This window comes from Balaenoptera acutorostrata, chromosome 3 (genome assembly GCF_949987535.1).
Source record: "Balaenoptera acutorostrata chromosome 3, mBalAcu1.1, whole genome shotgun sequence".
NCBI lineage: Eukaryota > Metazoa > Chordata > Mammalia > Artiodactyla > Balaenopteridae > Balaenoptera > Balaenoptera acutorostrata.
The window spans coordinates 76,557,871-76,580,506 of record NC_080066.1 but is presented as its reverse complement, the minus strand read 5'-3'; the positions used below and the strand labels follow the sequence as shown (position 1 = coordinate 76,580,506).

General features: G+C 39.2%; 1 protein-coding gene across 2 annotated transcripts in view; it reads right to left on the bottom strand.

Moving 5' to 3' along the window:
- Positions 1–2,027: 2,027 nt before the first annotated feature.
- LOC103012995 (nuclear receptor ROR-alpha) overlaps positions 2,028–22,636 on the bottom strand; it is a 182,841-nt gene continuing 162,232 nt past the window's right edge. For both annotated transcript variants that reach the window (XM_028166473.2, XM_057543454.1), the window contains exons 4-10: positions 20,001–20,396; positions 13,832–13,953; positions 12,103–12,235; positions 11,331–11,438; positions 9,490–9,600; positions 8,439–8,551; positions 2,028–6,540 (exon numbers count right to left, since the gene is read on the bottom strand). In XM_028166473.2, the coding sequence (XP_028022274.1) occupies positions 6,376–6,540; positions 8,439–8,551; positions 9,490–9,600; positions 11,331–11,438; positions 12,103–12,235; positions 13,832–13,953; positions 20,001–20,396 (1,148 nt within the window). In that variant the 3' untranslated portion in view covers positions 2,028–6,375. The remainder of the gene's footprint in view (positions 6,541–8,438; positions 8,552–9,489; positions 9,601–11,330; positions 11,439–12,102; positions 12,236–13,831; positions 13,954–20,000; positions 20,397–22,636) is intronic.

The following is a 22,636-nucleotide window of genomic DNA, read 5'->3' as shown; positions in this document are numbered from 1 at the left end:
TGCTCAAGAATTATCTGCATTTACATATGCAATCTGTTCAATGATAACCAAGTTCCTAGAGATAGTATTCATCCACATTAAAGTAATAACGAGGGAGAACGGAATCACACACGAATACTGCAAAGAATTTAGTTGCTCTTACAGAACAACATAATGGCATGTGCAGCATGTCAAAGCTAACAGCAAGCGATCTTTCATCAGTTCTTAGAAGGGAAAAAGAAAAAATAAGTGTGATATTACTAATGTGGCAAACACACTAAATGTCAACAGCAAACATGGATTTTCTAGGCATCTACTTAATATTCTCATATTCACCTTCTTAACATAAGACTCCATGTTATGTTGCATTGCTGAAAAAACATTGTTTCTATTTGGATTGAATATTCTGTCATTCATTTATAAATAAATAAATGACTGAATGTATTTATTGCTCTAAGTTCTGAGGGTCTGGTTAAACATGGAGATTCCCCCCCATCTACGATGTCTCCTTGGTATGAAGCCAGGCTTCTGGATTATTTTAAAAACTGTACTGAGAGCCTGACAAAAATGACCACAATTACACAAACAAATAAGCAAACAGACCCAAAAGTGAAACCAATTGCTTTGTAAAGACATTTCTTGCCAGCCTGCTCTTTTCTTAAGAAAAAACAATAATAATTGGATTTCGTCCAGTCTGGTGGAACCTCTTTAACAATACTACTGTTTTGGGAATACAATTAAGACCCATATCACAGACTTTTAGTAACAGATGAAGATTTACTGTTGCAATTGCACTTATGGGCATATAATTTGATCCACAGTATAAAGTTGTTTTTATGGGGTTCTGCTGTGTCATATCTTTGTAAGTAAGAAGTGGCAACCAAATGTTATAATATGTACGTCAGTAATGTCTGTGTGTGTGCATATATATATATATATATATATAGAGAGAGAGAGAGAGAGAGAGAGAGAGAGAGAGAGAGAGAGATTTCTGCCATTTCCCATAGTCTGTCATCAAAACAAAGTGATGGTTTCTTTTTTATCTAAACAACATGGAAAGTTATCCCAAATTTTGCTTTTCCATGGTGGTAAGAAAACATGTAAAGCTTCTTCTGAAAGTGTATTCTAGGTGTGCAGGAACCAAAGCCAACAATTACAGTGATGTTCACTGACCTTATGGAAAGTAACATATCGAAATATTACTTTCAAAATGTTTCAAAAATGTAAAATGTAACCCTAAAAGCTGGCTCACATTGCTGTTACACTGGTGGGTTTTGTTTGTCTTTAAACATCAGCTCTCGTACAGATTACAAATGCGAAAGTAGAAGAATTGTGTTACATAAAGAGATTTTTTTGGTTTGTTTCTAGAGGAGAACATGGTGAAAATGGGAGTTATTTGCTGGTATTTGGGGAAAAAAAAAACCAATGTTTCATCTTTTACCTCTCTCACTGCACTGATAGGTAGGGCTCTCATCTCATTACTGCTTTAAAAAATTTTTATCCATGCTATATAGGATTTGGAAGAATAGTTTTTAACATATAATGCTATAAATATACTTATCAAGAATATTTTAATTATTAGAGAAATGGTAAGTGGAGTAGGCAGGACTGTACTTCGAATGATGCTCTTTGTTGATATATGACCTATTAATTTATCTTTTGAACATACTGGCATCACTTTGTACTGCTCTGGAAGTTATTCAATGTTTTTAAGCATACAAGACTGAAGAACGCATACATTTTGAACAAAACAAAATGAACAACAGTGAAGTTCATACACACGCGCAGTTCTACACAGTTCACTTGTGCCTTGGAGGGATAGTATTATCATTATTATTAACAATACAAAACACAATTTTGTCCCAGTAGTACTGGCCACCCTGTTTTAAGAGTTTTAGAAGATCCCTGAGCACATTATTTCTGACTCTTAACCCCAACTCCGAAGTGATAGGGCTTCTATTGTTGATATCAAGAGGGATTGTCATTCACAGTAAGTCAATTTTAAGGTGCTTATTTACCCTTTTTTTTCACCAATCAGCACAAAGAACTGTCAGAAAATAACTTTTTATTATTATTATCTTCAAATAATAGCACTGGAAGGACACATGATTTAAACAATCAATGTTTGAAACAGTGGCTTTAGGATTATTATCTGGCTGCCCCTCAACAATAACAAGTGATTCAGTCGACATTCCTTAGCCAAAAACAAAAGGCAAAAAAAACCCACAAAAAAACAAAACAAGAAACAAAACCAAAAAAAACTGTACAAATATGTATTTTTCCCTGAGGGATCAAGGTACACCCGCAAGTGCTCTATGTACATATTGCACTAGAGAGGAATGAAGAACATGTGCAAAAAAGCAACAATGAGAGAAGCTTACATCCTACTTAAACCTTTTCATTAAAGATTCTACTAGGTTGTTTTGCATTTTGGAATGTCGGAACGCAAACAGTTATTCCTTAAGTCTAAAACTAAAAACACGTGTTTCTACAATGGCACATTCAATGAAATAAAAAGTTTTCCAAAGACAGATAGACAAATTCCATCAAGAAAATAATACAAAGTTTGTTTGTTTGTATTTTTTTTTTTAGAAAATTACATTACTTTCTTTCTTTGTTTCACATTACAAAATCTTTTTTTTTTTTCCTTTACACAAATCACATTTTATTGCAGGAATATTTCAAGTGCCATCAAATATTTATAGAAGGGTTAAAAAAATAGAAGTCTCTCTAAAGTGGTCCAGACAAGGCTTTGTATAGAATAAATCTTTTTTTTCCCCATCTTCTAGTTTTGATTTAAGTATTTTGAATACATTTTCTTTTCCATTGACACTTAGTAGCCTAGAAGCGGTTCGACACACACACATCATACACACGAAAACCATACACACAGACATAAACACACACACACACACACACGCTCCCTCCTCATCTGACCCTCAGCCCACCCCCATACACTCACAGAGATCTGAATATCCACACTATAAAGAACAACCAAACTTAGAAGCAGTGTCTTAAGTCGTGTTTTCTTTAAGTTAGAAAGGGTGAATTAGGATGCTGAAGACTTAAAATAAAAACCCACACCTTTAAAGCAAACTGGGATGCTGAACACTTAAAAAAAAAAATCCGTAGCTTTAACCACAATTTGCAAACTGCCCCCAAAAGCACTTTCACCTGCACTTTTGATTTCATTGTGACCACGGCCAGTTTCTTCACAATATAATGCAATCATTTGGACACCACTGTAACCGAAGGTATTCAGGCTCTGTGCAAAAGCCTTATTTACCCTATGTTAAAAAATGTATAAAAGGCATTACAGCAGCCGGGATAACAATGATGTGATTCCAATCTTTAAAAGACTGTTGCACATTTAAGTTTAGGAAATTTTAATTATAAGAACGATTAATAATAATTGTTCTATATCACCAAGTATTTTGTGTCATCACACAGGTGTTTCTATAATAAGGAAGAAAATAAAAATACGAAGTTTTTCACATCCTTCTCTGTACCTCATATTTTTTTCAACAGAGATTATTGTTTAACTTCAGATCCCAACGTCGATCCGAATAATAGTTGTTCCCTCATTTCACCTAGCACGCCTCTATTACTCTCTACTCTGTTCCTACACTGTCGATGTACTTAGTCTTAAAGTCTCACACCCTGTTTTTCTTTCACAAAGACCTAGTAGCAGCATCATGTCAATGTATCTTGGTTTACTCTAAAAGCAATGTCACCATGGTGTGACTATTACTGAGATTAGAGCTTTTTTTTTTTGCATTAGGTACATGCAAAATCCTTTCCGGGGAAAAGGAATTTAAGTTCAACGTTGCGTTCTCTCTCACCCTCAGAGAAGTTCAATTAGCTCTCATCATTTCACAAATGGACACTGGAATTAGGTTTAGTTGCTCTTTAACGCGCTAGCACCTGAGGCTGGTCATATTCAGAAAGCTTTGGTTAAAAAGAAGTTAATAGACTTTAATAAAACCATCCCCAAATTTAGTGAATCAGAATGACCAAAAAACAAAAACAAAAAACAAACCAAAACCAAAATAAAAACACACCATTTCCCCCCAAAGGAGAAACAACAGGAAAAAAAAAAAAAAGGATAAATAAATAACCGAACTAAGCTTGGTACTCTTTTCAGAGTATAAATACTATTGATCTTTCAAGGAACTATGCTTATTTAAATAAAAAATTTGATTTAACCCTTCTTGCCCAAATATAAATACTATATGCTGATAGTTACCTCTCTATATAAAGTCACATAAAGTTTTATATGCTTGTAAGAAATTTAAGTAAGTATTACTCTCGTCTTCTATTTATGGCGAAACCCTTACTATATTTTTGAAAAAACAATTTTTTAGATGTCATTTAGGCTTCATACACACTTCGGTGTGAATAATTCCTTCCCCGTTTCCAAGTCCCTCAGGAAACAAGTCAGAAAGCCAGTGCAGTTAAAAACAGAGTAGAAGGCTCTGGGAAACTCGTGCTTGATGACCCAGCACGACAGCAGGAGCCGAATTCCTGCAGAAGATTTGGGAGGGACCCTGGTGGTAGGGGAGATGCTTTCTTCGCTGTAAAGGGCTGCTTGGAAACTCCCACCTTTACACTATGGGAAATGTTCTCTTTTCTGTACAAACATGGTCTTCGATGGCAGACCAGAAGTTTGAATCCCACTCCGAGTGTGACTAAAATCATCATCTAAATGCCTACATTCCCAAAGGTCACTTATTTTAAAATGTGCACACTTGTCTATCAGACTGTTCCTTCTCCCTTCCCCCACTGGGAATTATTAAAAAAAAAAAAAAGCCACAAAATTAAACAAAAACAACTCAATATTTCTTACCTGAACACAAAAGCCAAACAATCTTCTAAAGATTTAATAAAATAAATTACAGTCCACAGTTTTCTAGTGAAGATAAATACAAAAGTAAATGTTTGCAGCTTGCATCGACTTCACTTTAAAGGCTTAAAATAGTTAATATTTAAATAAGAGAAACTGGTTCAACATCGCACGCCTCCTTTGCCCTCCTATCCATCGACTATGAAATATGGAGAACACAGTGTTCTAGAATGACACCATCTAGAGGCAGTCTAGAAACCATTCACTCTGAGATAAACTCTCAGGGTTCCTAGATTATACCAAGAACATAAACATTCACAAAGTAAATGCTTCATGTTTTCACATGGGGAGTGTGCATTTGCTCCAGATATAATCTTTGGGTCCTTCTTCTAATAAAAACTAGATTCTGATAAATATTCTGGTTACTGATCTGTTCGTAAAGCATAAGAACTCCAAGTTGAGGCTGAGTCCATATAACTACGCAGCTGTGCAAAATGAGCCTCCCTTCCCCTGCCTCAGTGAGGTGGCATTTTCAAAAGCTTTGAAAAAATACTGTGCACGAGGGTGTAAGTCCCCAGCACCAATCAATCAATCACTCAACTTTGTATGAAGCATAAACACATCTATCCTTAAACTGACCCAAAAGCAAAGTACAATTTAGGGAGAGTTCTGTTTCTAATTCCAAATTCATGTGTAAAAAAAAAAAAAAAAATTAATCCAACAGCGTGATTTCTAGATATGACCAGCCAGTCTTTTAAAAGTAATTGTGTAAACAGCAGCATAAATACCTCCCGACGTACCTTCCAAGCCTTCTCAGTTAAACTTGTGTTTCTGGTGCACATGCGACACGACAGTGAACACGCTAGCATTTAATTTAAAGAAAAAAGGTGCAAAATGAAAGTGCCTTATCAATTCAACAGGAAAAGCTACACCAGTAACTACATTTTATATTAATTAAAACAATATATAAACAATATCTCTTTTAGCTATATATAGTCTTCATGCCCATTTACCCTGTAATATATTATAATGCTATTGTTGCTAGTGCTATGGACCCTTTTCGTGCCATCCTGCTGACTGGCAATAATCGGTGAAAAAATAAAAACTTCCTTCATGAGACAAACAGCAAGTTGTGCAAAGTAATGCCGCAACCTCCGCTATGCACACCAGTCACCGATTAGTGCTGGACTCTCTGTTGTTACCGACAGATGCAGAAAGTCTGTGGGCAGTGAGCTACAAAAAAAGGACATCCTCTGACCTTAGTACCCGCCTTCTGTTGTAAACAGAGGTCAATGATCAAGAAGTCGAGACAGAAAAAGGGTCCGTATCTGTAGGCATAATGGAAATCATATGCATGAGAAAAACAAGTTCAACTTTTATTTGTTTTCATTGTTTCCCCTCCTTTGCCTGACCCCGATCACCAAAGGATGTGCAGTGTGTTGGCGCTCCAGGTCTGTGCAGGGCCATAAAGTGTCTCGGTTAATTTGTTTGTTTGTTTGTTTGTTTTTCATTGTTTGGACTTCAGACATTCTAGAAGTGCTTAGGTGATACATTTACCCATCAATCTGCATTGCTGGCTCAAATTCTGAAGTGAACAATTCCTTGTATAATGGAGGAAAATGAAGTCGCACAATGTCTGGGTATATTGCTTTAAACGCCATTAGCTTTTCTGTATGTCGTCCACATAAGGCTCTTAATGTAGACACCTTGCATATTAACTGTAAGTGGAAGAAAGGACATAGGGTCAGGAGAGAAGAGACGTGAGAATCAAAAATCAGGGCACCTGGATGATCTTCAACATTGTTTACAATGGTGAAACACACTTGAAGCAACTTAAACGTCTAGTAATAGAGGGAGGGTAAAAATAAATGATGATATAGTCATATCATAGAATACCAGGTATACATCAAATATGATTTTGAAGACAAATAATTTGTAACCCAAAAAGATGTTCATAAGCAAAAGAACCCAAGTGTCTCACCTCCTCCTCCTATTCAAACATGCTTTCTGCTCTACCATCCTGAACCCCGCCCTCTACCACTGGGGAAAAGGAAGACATGTGGTAACAGAGAAGTGGGCAAGGGGACAGCCAACAGTAGGTGAGGTCACTGCAACTAGAGATGACGGCATCCCCTACATATTTTATGCAAAATGAGTACTAGTCAACTCCAGTGACAACAAGTTTCTTCTGGAGAAAGAGCTCTGCCTAGAACAAAGCAATTCTGGGTCTGAGCAAGAGGCCCTGCCTGGAAAACAAAAAAAAATAGTCAGCAGGCCTGGTGGAAGTCTCAGCATTGACTATTTACCTGTTGAGTATAATAACATGACTTGCAAAAATGCTTTTTAAACTCTAAAGCACTGTACCGCACAAAATATTTATTATCTCCACCCAGAATAATCCTAAGAAACATTTTCACCAGAGCATCGATCTTGGCCATGTGTTAGGTGCTCTCTATAATCAAAGACCCTAATGGTACCCTTGCACTGGGGCAAGAAGATGGAGAAAATTCTTCTTCCTTCTCTTTCCCAATCCTGCCTCAGTGTCTCATTTAACAGATGCAAAGTCAAAAACAAAACCACAGGGCTTCCCTGGTGGCGCAGTGGTTGAGAATCTGCCTGCTAATGCAGGGGACACGGATTGAGCCCTGGTCTGGGAAGATTCCACATGCCGCGGAGCAACTAGGCCCGTGAGCCACAACTACTGAGCCTGCGCTTCTGGAGCCTGTGCTCCGCAACAAGAGAGGCCGCGATAGTGAGAGGCCCGCACACCATGATGAAGAGTGGCCCCCACTTGCCGCAACTAGAGAAAACCCTCGCACAGAAACCAAGACCTAACACAGCCATAAATAAATAAATAAAAATAAAAGATTACTATTAAAAAAAAAAAAACAAAAAACCACATTTAACCCCCCAACTTCCCCTTTTTGACCTAACCTAGCTATCAGGAGAAAAGAAAGAAAACAGAAAATAATCCAAGAAAGAATAGGGCTGATTTTTCTAAGACCAAATACATACTACTAGCACTAACACTGAAGGATATTATCATATTTTAAATTGACATCCTAATTATATTTTTATTGCGAAAGATAATAATTAGCAAAAATGAAACTCTATGCTTTGAATACAGGGTAGTAATGAGAGACTGATGAAGAAAATACAAAAGTCATTTACTGTTGATTACTAATGACTTTAATGGAACTAGAACTAATATTAGAATAGATTAATTCTGTTGTTTTAGTCCTTCATAACTTCGTCTTTCTAAAATCAAAGATTTAAATTCTAAATTCTCTAGTTTATATCACGGCAGAACATTAATTCTGCCTTCTGCCCATCTTTGATGGGATAAGTGGAGGATTCTTCAGAATGTATTAATGCTTTAAAAAAAATTCTATCATTGCTCTATTATTCCAGGACACTTTATAACCAATGATAATAAATAGAATTTAACCTGAATTTTGGCCCAAGATAATTTTTTGAAATGAGGATACTTCTCTCTTCTCAGTAGGCCGTTGCTTACTGATACTTTTGGGGTCTGGTGGCATGACTTATAAACGTGCCTGGCGTGATCTGGGCAAGGATAATTCAGGCTTGCCAGTTGGAAACCTTCGGCTCTCACCTTTGTTAGTATTCCATCTTCTCGGTGATTCTTCTGTAGGACGTGTTGAAGAGCTAGCTGAATTTTCTGTTGCAGCTTTTCAATTTTTACCTTTTCCTGCAGCCATGAGCGATCTAAATATGAAAAACCATACTCCTGAGTATTCTTCCAACATGGTGTCAGAACACCCCAACTCCTCCTGACTCCTAGATACAGATTATTACACCACACTGCAGAGTCAGGGACTAACAGGCCACTTTCACCCCTCTTTCAAAATTTGCTCCTAAAGGAGTGAAAAACTGATCTAGGACAGTTACAAAACAGAGTGTTAAGCCTTTCCCATCTTTACTGACACTTGAAAGAAGGAAGGGTCCACCCTTTCCAAAAAGACAGCCATTTAAATCTAAGGCCATGCTCGGACGAGTGCAAATGAAACCACCATGGCCCTTAAGCCTTTCTAATAGTTACGTTTCTGAATGACATACTCATATCAATCCTGCTAGTCTTTCTGGCAAATATGAAAATTGCCTTATAGTCCAAGGCAACTTAAATTGTCAAGAGAGTGCCAAATGAATTAAGGATTGTTAATTTAGGATAAAGGCTTTATGTTTAAGAATTCCAAAAAGAAGATAGCAAATTTGCAAAAATGATGATCACCAAGAGGCAGTACTGGTTGAAAACATACATTAAATTCAGATAGGCTTGTGGATGACATCCAAATGGATTTGTTTTAAAAAGCAGAATGTTTTAAAAACCATGTTATCTTGGAGATTGGTGTTGAGAAGGGCACACCTACTCTACCACAGCATTTCTCTTGGTAGCAGGAGGTTAATTGTAGACGGGATTTTATTCAATTCTCATTTCTTAAGATTTTATCAGAATGGCATGAGGTCCTCTTAGAAGCGTACATGTATATGTACGTGTGTAGCAGGGGACTGTTGTCTGAAAAACTTAAAATTAGACTTAGTAAGGGTGGCAGTCCCTCTGAATAGTCTATAGCCATTGTAAGTTATGTACTTGTAGAAATTCTTTACCTGGACAACTTAAAAACCATTGTATTTGGTTATCTTACCTGCTGACATCAGGACAAATGCAGAAAACAATGCAATTTCATCTTCAGTCAGGTGCATAGAACATAAACTCTTTCCAAATTCAAATACAAAGCTAATAAAGTCTTCACAACCTGCCAAAATTAAAGACAGGTTAGGACTTTGCTTATTATCCTAGGAGAAAAATATGGAAGAAGGTGAAGAGGGATCTAGCAGTTGAAGATCAGAGGGAATAGTAATAACATTTCTATAGTTTAATACTTTCAAATGTTAAAAGAAAAATCAGTTTAGCCGCCATCACCATTACCACCAACATCACCACCATCATCATCATTTGCAATAATGATAGTGAACTTCTGTTGTGTGATTACTGTGTTAGGTGCTGCTCTGAGAGGATTCTTTGGGTATTCTACTATTTCACAACAGCCCTATGAGGGAGGTATTATTGTTACTATCCCCATTTTAAAGGCAAGGAAATGGACTTGGAAAGAAAAGGAATGTGCTGAAGATTCCACAAGTAGGAAGTGACAGCCTGAGATTCAAAGCCAGCTGCCCGGCTTCAGAGTCCACACTCTTAACCAATAGAGTCTAACAGCTATAATCTAACTGAAATGTTAACTTCACTCATTTTTTTGTTTTCTACTCTATTTTATGTACAACATGCTTAAAAATGAAAACAAATGACATATTATGGTGGTAAAACCATTATAATTTTTTTTTTGTTTTTGGCCGTGCCACATGGCATGTGGGATCTTACTTCCCTGACCAGGGATTGAACCTATGCCCCCTGCATTGGAAGCACAGAGTTTTCACCACTGGACCGCCAGGGAAGTCCCTATTGTAACTATTACAGAACTGAAAACATAGAATGTGAAAGTCCCATAAAATAAAAACCCACCCCCACAAAGCTGGTTAAGTTGGGGTCTGTTCTTTCAGATTTCCATATTATGTACGTATAGTTAAATGTCAACAGGCTAGGGACTTCCCTGGTGGCACAGTGGTTAAGAATCCGGCTGCCAATGCAGGGGACATGGGTTTGAGCCCTAGTCTGGGAAGATCCCACATGCCATGGAGCAACTAAGCCCGTGCGCCACAACTACTGAAGCCCGTGCGCCTAGAGCCTGTGCTCTGCAACAAGAGAAGCCGCTGCAATGAGAAGCCCGTGCATCGTAAGGAAGAGTAGCCCCTGCTCCCCGCAACTGGAGAAAGCCTGAGTGCAGCAACGAAGACCCAACGCAGCCAAAAATAAATTAAAAAAAAAAAAAGTGTCAACGGGCTCTTCTCAAGTATACATACCTTCCATCATTTAACTGTTTTTAAAATCACTTAACAACATATCTTGGATACCGTCCCATTCTTCTTAATGACTTTGTCTTACTTTAGTTAAATTACAGAAATCTAAAGTAATTTATTTTTAAAGTATATGTCACAGTTTCACTTAGCTATACTTTCTTTCTTTGATATCTCATTAACGGTTGTTATTTGACGGGTATGGAAGGGCAGACTTTTAGCTCCTTGCTTGATTTTATGTAGCAAATCACATCCTCTAGTTTATTGAATAATATCCCCTGCAAACCTGGTTCTTAAAATCTAGAAGGGAACTGGAAGGATATATAACATAAATTTCTTCGATTACCAATTAGATAAAATGAGACTCTAGACCCTTACGTGTAATATACACAAAAAGCATTTGAGCTGTGTATATTTTCTACGGTGATTAACTATAAAGTAACATAGGTATAAAATCCTTTAACTCTTGTGTCCAAAAAACCAATCTCCATTTTGTTCAAGAAGAGCTTTCACCCAACTCCCATCTTTTCCCCTAGTCCTGATTTGAAGACAAAGCACCCAGAGATTTCCTTACCTAAGGATTTGAAGACGTCGGGGCTAGCATATTTCCCATCAAAGTACACGGTATTGTTCTGAGAGTCAAAGGCACGGCACATTCTGATAAATACCACCTCCAGAGAACCTGAGCAAAGGCAGAAACGGGGTGGGTTATTGTCTTGGTGAGTTGATTTTGACCATAGAGACCCCTTTCTGAGTCAATGGGGCGGGGCTTAACTAGCAGACTCTCAGTCACCTTAGCTCTCTATTTAAAAGAGCAGAGTTCATTAGAGTAATTAAAGACTTGTGCCAAAGCTAAGGCCTGTATTACTGAAGAGAGATTGATTTATGAATGACTTCTTGGGCACTTCTCTGTCCTGCAATAATACAGAATCTCGGAGTTGCTAGAAAAACATGGACTCCTGTTATTAAAACAAACAAAAACCCGGGGATGTCTCTCTGAGTTCCACAAACAGCCTTCTTCCTAACAGCTTACCAAAACCTCCTGAGGACCTGGGGCACAGAAACAAAACACAGGTGATGGTTAAAAATGTGGAATGCAGGTGTCTTTCAAATTAATCTTTTCACCCAGAGGAGAAGCAAAATGGAGGGAATGTTTCCTGCAAATAGCTCAAAAACCTTAAAAAAAAAAAAAAAAAAAAAACCTCTTCAGTTTCTGCCAAGAGAAACTGAGCTATTATCATTTGGAGAAAAACTGTTCTCGACACCTTCCTTACCAAGCATTTCTTTAATAAGCCGGTGAAAGCAGGTTAGTCAGAGATCTCAAAATTCACTTGCAAAGCACATACCTGCTTTGAGAAGCACAATTTGATCGTTTTGACACAGTTCCATAAATCCGTCAATGCGTTTGGCAAACTCCACCACATACTGTATAGCTTCTGTGATTTTGATGGCGCACAATTGCCACATTACCTCCCGCTGCTGTTGAAGAGGGAAACGCATTAACATCCCCATTACCCATACCCTTGACACAGTTGTTTTAACTGTTCCTATTGTGTAAAATCCTTCTTTGGAAATGGATCCAAAAAAGCTAGAGGATTTAAAAATAATCAGTTGGCCAGTTACTTGGGTTATAATGATTGCTTCCGAGTTCTTCCTGGTCTCCTCCAATTCCTCTCTTACCATTTTGGTGGCAAAGGGACAGGGGGAAGATGTTATGAGCATATAGGCAGCGGAAGATGAAAACGGGAGTCAAGAAAGCAACCCACGCCACTGATTTAACCCTGGGCCATGGAGAGTAGCAAAGTAGAATCTCCTTGTAAGCAATTATTTTGCCTTGGGGAATTTCACACCACTTTACTGGGGGAAGGGAAGAAAAGGGGAGTCAGTTATATTTATTGTGCACCTGCTATGAGCTGGGTGCTTTATGACATCCTTGTCTCATTTCATTTTCACAAGAACGTTTTTCCATTTCCCATAAATGGACACAAATGCTCACAGAGGTTTCACAGCTAAAAGGTATTGGAGGTGGGATTCAAATCCCAGCATTTCTGACTCTGAATCCCATTTCACACACCTTGCTGCTGTTTACTGCTTTCTTGCTTCCCTTTGTAATTTTGGCTGCTGGTGTTACCTGCTCTCTCAAAGGTAAACAAGGTGATGCACTGCTATTCCCCCAACCTGTCCTGTTTAATTCCTTTTATATACCCACTCTCCAATTTAGTTACAGGCCAACCTGGATCCATCTTGTTGCTCACTTATTTCCCCAATCTTAGTTTAAGACTGTTTCTACCAATACAACAGGGTGGAAGAAACACTGAATTAGGAACCAGGACTCATGGTCTAGTCCTGATGTTTTCACCCTCAGCCATGTGCCAAGGGATGCTCGTTTCCTCATGTGTAAAATGAAGGGGAGGATTAACCTTGATAATCTCTACGGTACTTCCTAAACCTGAATTTCTATGATTATTGGGAAAAATCACAGCATTTTCTTTTACTAAAGGCAGAATGGAAAATTAAAAGCCCTCCTTCTCCAGCCCTGCCCTCCCGTTTAGGTAATTTGTTGATCAGAGTGTTTTATAGAAGAAGGAAACTGGCAGCACTACTTGTCAGTCTCATATTGCTAGATTCAGACTGGAATTAGAATCATAGCTTCCAAACTTGTTTCTACACAAATTCTCTAAACTCCTCCTTTTTAACTTCGGAACCATGAGGCTGAGATTATTTTACATCAACTTCTGGACCGTGAAATCTTCCATTGTGATATCGGGACAAATCCCAATTCTTTGAGCCTTTTGGAAACTCCTTAATCTAGCTCCCTGTTGACAAATGATAGGACATACGTGTATAGTTATAGGAACAATAGAATCTGATTGCTATTTCTGAAATTTCACACACTGACATCTCAATAAGGTGACAAAGCCCCAAGAACGTGATCAGCTCTGGAAGAAAGATTTTTAAATAGAAATCTGCTATCTGATGAAAAACATTCATTCCTTGGTCTGTTTGTATTCAAGCCTCCTGCACAAACACCCTTCCCAACATTGCCTCAATCTTAGGTAAAATTCTTCAGTCTACCTTGTTTTGGTAATTCTCAATCTCCTCCTGCAGAAAGGTCTGCCACGTTATCTGCTGGAGCTCTTCTCTCAAGTATTGGCAAGTTTCCAGATGTGACTTAGATATATTCTGTGCAAGGTGTTCTGAGGAGAAAACAGGAGATCACAACATGAAAAGCCAAGTTCTTCAGGGTTTTCCCTACTTAATATGTGATTTAAAAAGTAACAAGTATAAAGCAACATGGCTGAACCAGTTTTAATGATCTCGACATATTTAAGTAATCAATTTGGAACTATTCTATATTTGGGGACATGAGGATGAAGGACAGGCAAAGCCAACATTTAGCAATAAGGCTTGGCGTCTTCAAAGACCCTCCTGACCTGACCTTCTCTGTGCCTTTACACCAGCGTCTGGGAGTGAATGTTGGAGTTGAAAATATTGACCTAGAGAAGTGTGAAAAATGACTGACACGACCTGTACTTGGTATTTTTATAAAGACAGATCTGCCATATACATTGACTGGGGAAGGATTACTCCTGAAAAATTAGAAAATGGTATGTTTTTGGGGACAACAACAACGTATTTCTTTTGTTTTTCCTGCAAAAATGGCAGAACAAGCATTACTGAAGTCTACCATGTCACTATATATACATATACATATATATATATATATATAGTGTGGTGGTTAAGAGATGAGATGGACTCTGGACCCAGACTGCTTGGGTTTGAATCTCAGCTCTGCTACTTAGTAGCTGTGTGATCTTGGGTAAGTTACTTAACCTCTCTGCGCTTTGGTCTCTTTATTTGTAAAATGAGGAAAATAGTACCTAATTTCCTATTTATCATAGGGCATCTGTGAAAATTAAGTGAGTTGAGCAATTAGAATAGAGAGGATAACACAGCATCTGCTACATAAACATTTGTTCTTATTATCCTGAAGTGTACCGAATTTGAAGATATTAAAAGAAATAGATGCCAAATAAGTTTCTCTAGGGACTTATAATCTGGTGAACATGTACACACATGCTGAAAGGACAATTCAAGACACTAGACAATAAAGCATGAAGTTGAATTCTACTAGAAGAGAAAGAAAAATAAAAACATACTAGGTGCTATCAGAGAAGGGAGAGGTGAGGGGAATTAGGGGATGCTTCTTGACAGAGGAGGAACATTTGGATTGGATCCTGAAGGAAGGGGAGGATTTGGTAGGCAGAGGCCAGTATGTGAGGCAGTGGACCAGTTCCACGTTCAAGGGATGGTAGATGAAAGAATGGCTATGGCATCTACAGGAGACAGGAAGATGTGATAAAGTGATGGTGTCAAAACAGAAATATGGGTAGAGAAGAGTCCACATCCTGAAGGATCTTGAAGGTTGAGATTCAGAGTATGGACTTGATTAACAAAAGGCGTCAGCAGGATTCTCAAGAGGGAGCTGACATGCTGAACACTGTATTTGGGGCAACAGAACAAGCAGTTTTGTCATTGGCAGACTGGAGGCAGGAGGATCAATTAGAAGGCTGCTGAAATCTAGACGTAAGGGACTAAGAGCTTGAAACAGGCTGCTAATAATTGTCATGGAAGGGAAGGACAATTCAAGAAGTGTTTTAAAAGAAGAACTGACGGGCTTCCCTGGTGGCAGAGTGGTTAAGAATCCGCCTGCCAATAAAGGGGACACGGGTTCGAGCCCTGGTCCGGGAAGACCCCACATGCTGTGGAGCAACTAAGCCCGTGAGCCACAACTACTGAGCCTACGATCTAGAGCCCGCGAGCCACAACTACAGAAGCCTGCACATCTAGAGCCTGTGCTCCGCAACAAGAGAAGCCACTGCAATGAGAAACCTGCGCAGCGCGACGAAGAGTAGACCCCACTCTCCACAAGTAGAGAAAACCTGTGAGCAGCAACGAAGACCCAATGCAGCCAAAAATAAATAAATAAAATAAATTAAAAAAAAAAAAAAGAAGAAGAACTGACAAGACTCCAAGAATACAAAACCATACCCCAAAGTGATGCCCCTCCCAGGTCTTGAATATATAATAGGAAAGTTATTTACAACAGTGGTGCTGAGGGCAAACTTAGCAACACTAGTAAGAGTGTCTATTTGTTTGGAAATTTGTTACTGCTTACGTCAAACAGAATCAGATTTGTTTGTGTGAAAACAGAGCAGGTTCACCTAAACAAAGCTCGAGACTAGAACCTCCTCAGAGATTCTGAAACACTGAAGCACGATAAACCTTAACAGCTCTACTTGGCAACACACAGACGTGAAAACAACATAAGTAAATATCATAAAAAATAAAACATAAACAAAAGAAAAAAACTTAAAGGAGACAGAAACAGAGAGAGAAAGAGAAATTATGTCTTAGAATCAGTGACGTGTGTGAAGAGAAGAGGGGAATAAAGACAAAATAATGGGGGATCAGAAACAAGAAAATAAATGTGTACATAGTAAATTCAATTTTTGTAAATATGAAAGAAATGATGAAGGCAAAGCGTTCACAGGGAAGCTGGGAGAATCCTAGGAAGGGAAGAATGGGAAGAAGCTCACAGTATTCTCTTCCAGATCATGCTTTGTTTCCAGTTAATATGGTCTGCATCTTCTTGTTTCACTTCATCCTAAAAATTGTCCCCACCCATCCCTACCTATCTGAGCCCAGCTTTCAGAAGCAACAACAAATGATGCCATGCCCAATGACCAGTAGAGGGCAGTGGCTGCATTCTCACCAGCTGCCTTTGATCAAAATTCATACTTGATTTGGCAAGTGTAAGATTTTAGACACTGTGCTGTTTTTAAGTCTCCATTTCAGCAAAGGAGAATATGGTCAGACTGAGCAAAAGCTAAGAAGTTAGTGTGGTCTCTCAGACAAACAGTCTGGAATAGTGAAATACCTTGGAACTAGGAGTTAGGAGACCTGGTTTCTGGTCTGAGCTCAGCTGGATAACTCACTTTGTGACAGGCAAATCAGTTCACCTCCTCGACCATGATGGCTTCATCAGGACAGCCAAGGTCTAGATACTTCAGATGGAAAATCCTGTCTTCTGAGAAAGTCACAGATTTTCACAGTGGTATGGAACTTTAGATATCATCTGGTCCAAACTCTCATCACTTTGTAGATAATAACATTAACAATGATGATAAAAGTTAACACTTAGGTAGAGTTTACTATGTAAACTCTATATAACATAGACTCATATAACAGACTCATATAACATACCTACCTACATCTATATATATACATTTCATATATATATATATATATATATATATACTGTGTATATATACAAATATTTTTTCTTAATCTTCATGACAACTCTAGGGGGAAGATACTAGTATTATCTCCATTTTACAGATGAAAAAACCAAGCCACAGTGAGGTTAAGTGACTTTTCAAGGTGTCATAGCTGGCAAGTGCACGGTGATTCAAACATACACAATTTGGCTCCAGAGTCTCTGCTCTGAATCTTTATAGTTCATGGGTAGGGAGACTGCAGCTTGCAGAGGTAACATGACTTATACTAGGTTGTACAACCTACAGCAAAGCTAGGACCACAACCCGCATAAGCTGACTTTTTGTCTCATGCTTTGCCCAACATATCATTTGTCTCTTATGTACAAGGCTTTAGTTATTAATTATACTAATAAGTGCAGTTAGCTTTTTTATTTTTTATTTCTTTTGGCTGTGCAGCTCGGCTTGCGGGATCTTAGTTCCCCAACCAGGGATGGAACCTGGGCCCATGGCAGTGAAAGCACCGAGTCCTAACGCTGGACCGCCAGGGAATTCCCCAGTTAGCTTTTTTGAAAAAAGGAACCTAGATAGTTTATCTGGAATGTATAATTCAGGTACTAAGTGTACATCAAGGGCAAAATTCTGTAGCCAGGAATGCAGATGTATTTCCACTAACAGTAATGGATTAGTAGATACTATTATTGAAAGACAGAACTGAGCTTAGGATATGTTAATTTACAATTTATTTTCCAATTGCACAAATGGTTTCATTTGTTTCAAATCTGATGATAAAATTTAGCCTAAAATGAAGTCAAGTTAGTTAAAGAAAGAGTCGGACTTAAGCCCCCAAGGAAATGTCAGGGAACTTCAGAGAGCTTTGAAGAAGTAGCAGCAAGGTCTTTGGCTGCTTTTACGCTACTCTTAGCTCCTCAAACTATTTTGCACCTGTAAATGGGACAGAAAATCAGAGCTCCATTATATCCCATTCAGCTAAATTTTTGTTTAGTTTTGGGTTTGGGGCAAATCCTAGTGATGAGTTAGTTTTATTCATCGTGGAAAAAATGCCACAGTTACGTGTGAAAAATCCCTAGTTTAGGAGAACATGGACAATGGATGAGGGCGCAGGGCTCCCAGACTCACTGGGAGGTGACAGCTGTAGAAGAGGAAAGGGATTTGTGGGTGAAGGAGGGGCTGGGGAAATCGGCTGAGCCACTTCTGGCTCCACTCAGGTATTAGTGCACATTTAGCCCAAGTGCCATGTTCAAGCGACACACTTAGGCCAAGCGGTGGGAGTTTATTTCTGGGTTGAACATTCGACAAGCAAATGGCATAGATTCACTAGTATTTATGATAAAGTAGAAGCAAACCTAAAGCGAGCTAGGTCATTTTTCACTGTATCATGTCAGTTTTCAATCAAATCCTTACTCATTTCTGACAATTTTACTTTCATTACAGCTCTGCTTAAGGCTCAGTCAACCAAGATCTCACGACAAAAACGGAAGGTTTTTGTTCTAGTTCAAGAAAAAAAAAAAAAAAAAAAATCAAGCCTAGCTCTGCTCAGCTTGGCTTCTAGTTCAGAGGTTTCTCTGTTAATCAAAAGAGCTGTGATACACCTTTAATGCTGTTCAGTGGTTAAAGACCAGGCTTAAAATGTCCCTGCTCTTGTGGATTTAAATTTAGACCCATAAAGAGGTGCTTGTGTAAAAACCGTAAAGAACATTCAATTTGTTCTATTTGGAGAAAGATTTTACTGGAAATATAAATTTCACTTAAAAAATGTTTTATGGGGTACAGAGGTGGAAAAACCATCTAAAGAACACAACCGTTATTTCTGTGAACTAAGGACGTCTGTGCTCAAGTCAGAACCTGCTGGTTCTTTTCCATGTGAAGTCTTCATTCTCTCTTCGTCTTAACTTAGTCATCTTCATAGCAACTAATTGAAATATCCCAAAGGATTATAACCTTGTGTGAGGAACCATGGGGAGGAACAGATCAAATTCTCAAACAGTAAAGGTCCTTATCAAAGTTTCTCTAATAATAGTGCTGTACTTAAAAATCGATTAAATATAACAGACGATGTTATAACAACTTCCTTGAAATGAAAAGTTTTCCATTGTCTGTGTTAACATTTCTAGGTCACATCTCCCAAGAAGCACCAATGTCACAGGAATAAGGAAATGACAGGTTTTTGTGGGGTTTTTTTTGGCATGGTGAGTCTTCTATGAAATACATCAGTTTTGCATTAATATCCATCACCAAAACATTTTGGCCATTAAAGAAGCCAATTTCCCTTTAATGATTATAGAATGTGCCAGAGTTGCAAAACTTAGATGTATACAGGGACTGGGGCAGTGATATAAATGCTGAGAGTGGGATGGGCCCATTTCAAGGCGTTAGGCCCTAAGTGGTACCAGTTGGTTGTTGCCATTCCCAAATGCTGGTCCAGTGCAACTAGATCATTTTTTTTTTCCTTCCACAAGAAACTGAAAATCTGAACTTTCAGATGGAATTGTCCAGGTTTAAAATTTTAGCAACCAGTTCAAAAATTGTAAAGCTCTGCACTGGTCAAAAAACCATGTCTATGCGCCAGGTTAAGTCTGTGGGTTGCTATTTTTATAACTTTGGGTATAAAGCAATACTTAGAAAATAACTCAATCAATGGAGTTAATGGGGCCATTCCCTGAACTTACAGTTTTCTGTGGAATTTAAAGATTGCTTTAAGTTCATATTGTTTCAGCTCTGATGCTGAGAGGTCACTGAGTTTCTTGGATATATGATGGGAAACAGTGGACAGTCAAAAACAAGGGGGCAGGTTGGAATTATGAAGTGGTCCAAATGGTAAAGGTGACTCGCCCTTCTAGATGCATTATTTTAATAACATAACTCATTAGAGGAAAGTCAGACAAATCCCATTTCCTTCAAATGGCACAAGTAGTCCATCCCAATGGAAACATGGAAGCCATTACCTAGTTCTGCCATGGACACAGTTGGGGACGTCTCTCCATTGGTGAAAGAGCAGTAGGGAAAGAAGCCTGATGCTGGTGTGTAGTCACATATTGGTTCTGGTTTGATTCCGTTGATATCAAGACCTGACTGGTCCGGGGAAGGCTGTATGTCCAGGTAGAAGCTGCTGACGGCAGAGTCTGCCTTGCTGCCCTCGGGGGTGTGCCCGTCGATGTAGCTGCTGAGGTCGTCGTGAAGCTCCGTGAGCCCGTTGGCCGAGATGCTGTAGGTGGGAGTCAGCGGCTCGGCCTCTCCAGGCTGCTGTTGGTGGTCTCGCTGCTGCTGCTGCATCCGGTGTTTCTGTACTTCTGCGTACAAGCTGTCTCGTTGCTTTTTCGACATGCGGCCAAATTTTACAGCTGGAAGAAGAAAGCCAAGGCACACCATATACAACACGCTTTTCTCCATAATCCTCTCCAGCGTGCTTTAGGAGTTCCTTTGAAGTTGCAGACAATTCCATCAAAAACCACACAACCACAAAATAAGGATGTGATCCCGAGGTGAAAATGGTCCCACCTCACACAGGCTTGTTCCACATCCCGAACAGCAAAGACACATCCCAGAGGAGCTACGTTTCAGAAACAGACCCAGGGCTGGTACAAGAGACCCAGAGCAATGACCACCTACGTTTTTGTGCTGTCACATAACCCTAGGCTCAGTGGGAGCTACTGAAATGCGACTTAATGGGCTTGTTCCCTCTCTACCTAGGCAGTTGGTCTAGACGTTTCTCTTCCCAGTGTTCAGACCAGAGCACAGGGACGCACAGACTCACGGAGGTGTTATCGGAGCACAAGCAGTCAAACCTCAACTTGCACTCATTTCACTGATCCGTATGCTTACATGAGTTTCTTCCTGATCAAACAGCCAAATCTGGGGCTTCCTTGAGAAAGCTCAACAGACTGGACAAAGCATTTGCAATTCCATGAATTACATCTCTTGAGTCTATGCCCTCTCCTGCTCCTGGGTCTTGGGGTCCCTGTGAGACCCTTGGACCTGTCTTTTTAAAATTATTATTATTCTTTTAACATCTTTATTGGAGTATAATTGCTTTACAATGGTGTGTTAGCTTCTGCTGTATAACAAAGTGAATCAGCCATATGCATACATATATCCCCATATCCCCTCCCTCTTGAGCCTCCCTCCCACCCTCCCTATCCCACCCCTCTAGGTGGTCACAAAGCACCGAGCTGATCTCCCTGTGCTATGCAGCTGCTTCTCACTAGCCAGCTATTTTACATTTGGTAGTATATATATGTCCATGTCACTCTCTCACTTCGTCCCAGCTTACCCTTCCCCCTCCCTGTGTCCTCAAGTCCATTCTCTGCATCTGCATCTTTATTCCTGTCCTGCCCCTAGGTTCTTCAGAACCATTTTTTTTTTTTTTAGGTTCCATATATATGTGTTAGCATACGGTATTTGTTTTTCTCTTTCTGACTTACTTCACTCTGTATGACAGACTCTAAGTCCATACACCTCACAAAAAATAACTCAATTTCATTTCTTTTTATGGCTGAGTAATATTCCATTGCATATATGTGCCACATCTTCTATATCCATTCATCTGTCGATGGACACTTAGGTTGCTTCCATGCCTTGGACCCATCTTTAAAGGACACTTTCTGCTGTTCTCATTTAGCCTCAAGTAAAAAGAATATCAGAATTTTGGAAAGGGCAGACTGTGGAAGATCCCCATTGGGAGAATTTGTGTGTGCAGCCCTTCTCCGTGTGACGTGTCCCCATATTTAAAGTGGAACAGTGACTGGAGTAATTTCCCAGTTCATTTAGAATCCCAAATGATTTCTCCTAAAACACCCAGATAATTGAGGAAAAAAATCCTATGATTTCCTGGTCTGAACCCCCCACTAACCCATTTATTTCTCAGCCTGACTCTGTATGTATAGATAAAGCCGCTGCTGGAGGGATTAAGACCTCCTAATTGATTATGGTTAAATTGATACCTGACCAGGTGGATGAATTCACCCATCTGACCATCAACATAATTCTATGAGTCTTGGGGCAGGAGGCAGGATAGATGGAAGTGAAGCTGGGAATCAGGGCCCACCGTCTAGGCCAGCTGGTGGATCTTTTTCCTGCCAAGGAGGATGTACTTTCATTTTGCACAGAGGAAACAAGTGAGCTGGATTCTGGTCAATTTCCAGTTTCCACAACTCAGGTGACAAACTTGGGTGGGGCTGGTTAGATAGCAGTCAGGCTGATGTGGGCTCTGAATTTCAGGCCTATAATTGTATAAGTCCCCAAATTCACTCCAAGTCCACAACAACGTGTGCTGTCACTTATACGAGAAATCTCCACAAGGCATACTGAAGGTACTTAAGTTTTTTGAAAAGAATACTCTGGAACCCCCAAGAGGATTAATACCCATAGGGGAAACTTGTTCTGCTATGACTCTGAATTGTGTTTTAACTCTTTTCTTAATATTAACAACAGTAATCATACTATCCCATAAGTGACATGAATGGATCAGGTTTTTTTTTTTTTTTGGCCGTGCTGTGCGTCTTGTGGGATCTTAGTTCCCTGACCAGGGATCGAACCCACGCCCCCTGCAGTGGAAGCCCAGAGCCCTAACCACAGGACGGCC